This window comes from Ananas comosus, linkage group 6 (genome assembly GCF_001540865.1).
Source record: "Ananas comosus cultivar F153 linkage group 6, ASM154086v1, whole genome shotgun sequence".
Taxonomy (NCBI): Eukaryota; Viridiplantae; Streptophyta; class Magnoliopsida; order Poales; family Bromeliaceae; genus Ananas; species Ananas comosus.
In genome coordinates, this window is record NC_033626.1 from 11,847,393 (window position 1) to 11,852,699 (window position 5,307).

Below are 5,307 nucleotides of genomic sequence, written 5' to 3' on the forward strand. Positions count from 1 at the left end.
GATATATATTAATGTGTGTGAGAGGTAGAGAGAGAGAGAGAGAGAGAGAGAGAGAGAGAGAGAGAGAGAGATGATAAGGTAGTATTCATTGCAGTTAGTGGATGCTTTTCTACTATTGGGAGATTCATCTGTAACAGTTGAAAGTGGACTAAGCACTCAATATTTAACTTCTTAAGGAAAAAAAAAAAACTTTTTACATAAAATAACCACTTGTTGTGATTGTGATAACACACAAATTATGCTTAAGGAGAACATGAGATGTCATATATACTCGTATACACTTTTGAGAGTCTTAACAATTTAAGCATAATATTATTAGACGTAGAGTCAGGGTGCATGCGTATGTTAGCCTATTCATATATATGATTGAGACCTTTGTCCTTAAAAAGTGCAGTTCTAATTAGTTGTTGCATTAATTAGAAAGGTTCCAAATAGAAACTAGAGGACCACATGAAGAGTATAGAAACCTCAATGATTAGTCCCAACTGGGAGCTTTGATACTATAAAACATGAATGCTCAATCAATCATTGATAAGGCTGTGGAATAGAGCTCTAGATTCCCATGCAAATCAATTTGACGAACAAAGCTGGTTCAGTAAGAACCTCCTACAGTATAGCTAGGCATATATTTCAGAGGGAATTTATGGTAGAATTTATACAAAGGTTAGTAAAGGAAAAGCAAATACATTATGTAGAACAAATAAAATCAAGTTTGGTTGGGGTAAGGGATATTCCCTCCTTTATACCGAAATATAATTTTGGGAGATTTGAACAACAGTTCTCCTTTTCCTAAACAAGTTGGTATAAGTTTAAAATTGTTGTTCCATCCTTTTTTTTTTTAGAGCAAGCTTGTTCCTAAGCGGGAATACGCTTAATTAAAGTTTAAATTAATTTTAATTATGGTATTAAATTAGTAGCTAATTTAATTAATATATTTAAATCATTATCTATTGCTTAAATAATAAAGTAATTAATTAATTTATTATATACAATTAATTAGCTAACTAAAAATTATTAATTTAATGTGTTTATCCATAAACTAATATTTATATTGATCAACTGTTAATATTTTTACTAATCTAATTAATTTCTTTCCTAATTATCTAACTAAAATAATTTACTAACTAATTAAAAATTAAATTATTTTTTTTTATATTTTCATTATCTTATACAATATTCATAGCTAATAAATATATTAATTTATTAAACTATTTTTAATTAATATTTTAATATTAATTAATTAAATAAAATATTTTTAATTTAAAATTATAACTCTTATTCCTTCTATTTTAATCTAACCATTCAAACACTATTTACTTTATTTCTAGTAATAACCTAATTTTCATCCAAACGTAAAATTAGTATTTAAACTTGTACCTATTCGTAGAATAAACAGTTCTTATCTATATTCAAACCAAACGCAAGCAGAGGCTTCTAGCAACAGTAAAACCAAACGCAGTTGTTATATACCATTGATTGTTTAAAAAAGGTATTACTGAATAATTTCCTATCATATATCCTCAACATGGAAATTAGCGAGGGGCCTAATTAAGTTAGCACATTTCTGTATATAGACCCTATACTCAATTCCTACGCCGTGAAATATTCAATGTTTCACGCAGAGTAGTCCATCTAATCATCATCATATACACCAACAAGTATACATAGTAAGCCAACTGCAAAACCATTTCCTCTAAATCACTTTTATAATAACAAATTAATATGAGTAATTAAGCTTCCCTCTAATTAAAAAAGCAACAACAATTAACTTCTCATGCACCTGATAACAAATAAGGAAAAGGCACATGATCATCCATAAGATCCAACTTAATTAATTCCATAGGAAATAATTGATATTTCCCATCTACATAGATCTAGTTAATTAATTACAAGAATTTAGCCTCTTGCGTTCCGCCAAGCAAGCTAATTTTGCATGGTTTCATGAGCATAATAATAATAGTAATAAAATGGCTCCCATTAAAAAAAAAAAAAAAAAAGGAACAAAATAGTAAAGGAGAGTACAAAAGGCTCCAACTTTTGGAGCCTTTCCCTCCTCGATCCCTAATACGCATAACAACCAGGTCCATGCAAAAGCCACCACATAAATCGAGCTTCTACATCTGTGGTGGGACACCTATATATCTCCTCTTCGCGAGCCCCTGCACGAGGCACTTCCACTCCACTAGCCGAAGCAAGAAGTCCATAACCTGAAAAGAACATTATTTGAAAGAACCAAATCAGAAACTTTTACCCTCTCTTCTTCTTTTTTTTTTCTTTTTTTCTTTTTTTTTTTTTTTTTTCTGTGTAGGATTTATTAAAGAATCAAAATCGACAACTTGGGGTTTATCTCATTAATTAGAAGTGGATGTGAAAACCACGTCAGGTGGTCCACAAGGTGAAGTGGATTGTGATAATATATCCCTAAGAATCTGACTGCAGAATAGCTAGCGGCCGCATATACGCAAATACTCGCCTCAGCAGGCTCTTGGAGTGAATAGGAGGCGTTTGTCTCCTTAGGATGGCTGGAAACAAGTATGCCGAGGCCTTGTCCCCTGTCTCTTAATACCTGATACAAAACAAAAACATAATATAATATTCCTTGTAAATAAGTTTTGATTTATAATACGATTAATCAACACACCAAACAAAAGGGAGTGTACTTTACAAGGCGCTTCGCTTGGATTTATTTTACCTTAAAAGCGTCTTCATCAGTGCGATCGTCCCCGATGTAGACCGGGAAAACATCGCTGCAATCGGCATATCCTAGAAAACGTACATAAATTAGTTAAGACGGCTAATTAATTGGCTTGCGAATTATGATCGATCGGCAAACTGAACATGTGAGAGGGATGCGATGAAACGGGGGTGGTTTTAGCTTACCGAGTGTGTTCAACAGAAACTCCAGGGCCTTGCCTTTGTCCCACTTAATCGTGGGGCGAACCTCGATTACCTATTTGTTAATATGGCAATGAACCAAGTCAAATTCATGTTAATATAAGTATAAATAACACTGTAATCATATATTGGCCAATGGATTTGGACCAAAATCACACCTTTCTCCCATGAGAAATTCTCAACTTGGGGTACTCCTTGAGCACTGACTTAACCTGTTCAGCCAGTGCACTCCATCTCTGTACAAAAGTGATTAAAAGGTTAAAAGGATTAATGGCATAAAATACCAAGTGGGCGCATCTTAAATATATAACATCACTTATACCTTTTCATCTACACATCTGAAGTGGACAGATACACAGAACTTGTTGTTCTCCACCTTGGCTCCAGGTGTGGATTTGGTCTTTTCTAACAAAGCTTCATAAACCTGACAAAAAGTTATAAAGCACAAGAACCCAATTTACATAAAACTCCATGCACAAGCTATTCAAGTTGTGGGAAAGATAAAGAGAGGAGAGGAAAAGGAGCCAACCTCATCTATCATGGGGAGGAATTCGCTAGCTGGTTGATAGAGAACTTCATTGGCCTATACCACACAAAAGAGAATGAAAAAAGATAAGCTTTTACGAAAGGGATGTAATGAACATGCATATATGCAACTTATATGAGAGCAAACAAAGGTTGTTTACCTGAGCTTTTGTGCACTTGGAGACTTTAACAGGGCCTGTAATATCCATGCCGTGGCTACCAGCGTAGTATAACTCAGCTAATCTCACAAAGCTAATCACCTAATAAACACCAATAAAACAATGGAGTAAGAGAAACAGGGGGATGGCCAAGTGAAAGAAACTAAGCAGTTGAGCGTGATGAAGAACGGAAAATGTACCTTGTCCGTGCACCTCCCGCTCACGATTGCGGTGGGGAAGCACTTCGCCACGTCGCTCACCGCCGCTCTCATCTAATAATCCAAGGCAAAAACCAAAAGAAAAAAAAAAGGCTACTTTTTAGTATGGAAACCGAGGAAAACAGGGGAGACTCAGATAGAGCTCATGGGAACTCACTTGATCGGACATGAAAGCGGAGTCGGGGTCGTCGACGATGGGAGAAAGGGTCCCGTCGTAGTCCAAGAACATCACGATTTGCTTTCCCATTGACGCTTTAACGATGTGATCAAACTTGGCCAAAGCCGAGGGGTGCCGCACCTGCTCCAAAACACCCCGAAAACCTCATCAGGCCAGAAACAAACACACACAGATCCAAAAAATCGGATTTTTTAAGCGGAAAACGGGGAGCTCACCATCCACGCGGCGTACTCGTCCTTAGCGGCGCCGGGCGCCGCCGCCTCCGCCGCCGCCGCAGCCTCGGCGAGCGCGGCCGCGGCCTTGGCGTGGGTGGGCGACGAGGCCCTCATCGACTCCACCCACGGGTTCATCTTCGCGGGGCCGAACTCGAGCGGGGCCTGGTACTTCTTCCTCATGGCGACTCCCCCTCCAGCTCCGCCGCCGGCGCCACCGGCGCCGGCTGCGACGGCGCTGCAGCTGCGCGGCGGGGGGTAGGTGAGGAGCGGGGACGAGGCGGGCACCGCCGCCGCTACCGCGATGCCCATCTCCGACATTACCACGTTCTGCTTCGTCATCTCCAATGGCGAGAGAGAGAGAGAGAGAGAGAGAGAGAGAGTTGGGGGGTATTCGGAGGGTTCGGGTCGAAGTAGGGGGGGGGGGGAGTTTTGGGTAAGCGAAGAGGAAGTGCGAGGTAGGGTGGAGCGAAGGGAGCGTGCGGGGAGAGGGGAGATTTATAAGTGGATGTGGAGGGAGAATCTGTGGCCCGGCCCAGAAGCAGCCGAAGCCCACACAAAGTCCACGTGGGCTTCGCGTGGGCCCCGCCTCTTCCCTACTCCAACATTTCAAAAGTCGCGGGAGGCCGCAACGCGTGCCGACTAAAACAGGTCCCACTCTCCCATGCACGGACACCCCGCGCTTTCTCCACTGCCGCGTGCGATTTAAAAAAAAAAAAACGCTAATAAATATTTATTTTTATTTTCATCTTTTTTTATATCGTAAAAAGCCGATTATAATATACTCTTTATAATTCTATAAAAAAAAATACAGAAATATATATTTCAATATATTTTTATCCCAACTCTATATTTATAAAAATTAAAAACCTTTGGAGAAAAATTAGAAAAAACTGGGAATAGCACGTGTTCTAACCCTCCCTTGATTTCAACATCACATCTTGTCGTTTCAACTATGAAAATTTATTATCTATTTTTCCATCTATTAAAGCATTGCATACATTGAACTTATTTTATAAAATAGCGATAGATGTGATATATATATACATATATATAGAATTAGGCTGGAATACTATTAATAGTTAAACGCTCTTTTTGCTATCAAGTTTTTAATCCTTGGA

The 5,307-nt window shown here is 38.6% G+C and overlaps 1 protein-coding gene across 2 annotated transcripts; it reads right to left on the reverse strand.

Moving 5' to 3' along the window:
- On the reverse strand, window positions 1,792–4,577 carry LOC109711791 (probable trehalose-phosphate phosphatase 6). 2 transcript variants are annotated; one of them, XM_020235015.1, is made up of 11 exons: window positions 4,190–4,574; window positions 3,954–4,094; window positions 3,779–3,850; window positions 3,582–3,680; window positions 3,425–3,478; window positions 3,218–3,319; window positions 3,054–3,131; window positions 2,881–2,950; window positions 2,693–2,763; window positions 2,474–2,566; window positions 1,792–2,207 (listed from the first exon to the last, which is right to left on the reverse strand). In XM_020235015.1, exons 1-11 carry the CDS (start codon window positions 4,526–4,528, stop codon window positions 2,115–2,117), a joined length of 1,212 nt encoding a protein of 403 aa, XP_020090604.1. In that variant the 5' UTR covers window positions 4,529–4,574; the 3' UTR covers window positions 1,792–2,114. The 2 variants fall into 2 exon arrangements, with proteins under 2 accessions (XP_020090604.1, XP_020090603.1); XM_020235014.1 differs by having other exon boundaries at window positions 1,792–2,566; window positions 4,190–4,577.

What these genes read in the sequence shown, in the direction of transcription:
- LOC109711791 (XM_020235014.1), bottom strand. Translation starts at nt 4,528, where the DNA reads ATGACGAAGCAGAACGTGGTAATGTCGGAGATGGGCATCGCGGTAGCG. An exon ending in CCGCTTTCATGTCCGATCAA is followed by an intron (nt 3,851 to 3,953) that starts GTGAGTTCCCAT and finishes TTGGATTATTAG; the next exon opens with ATGAGAGCGGCGGTGAGCGA. An exon ending in TCCTCCCCATGATAGATGAG is followed by an intron (nt 3,320 to 3,424) that starts GTTGGCTCCTTT and finishes ACTTTTTGTCAG; the next exon opens with GTTTATGAAGCTTTGTTAGA.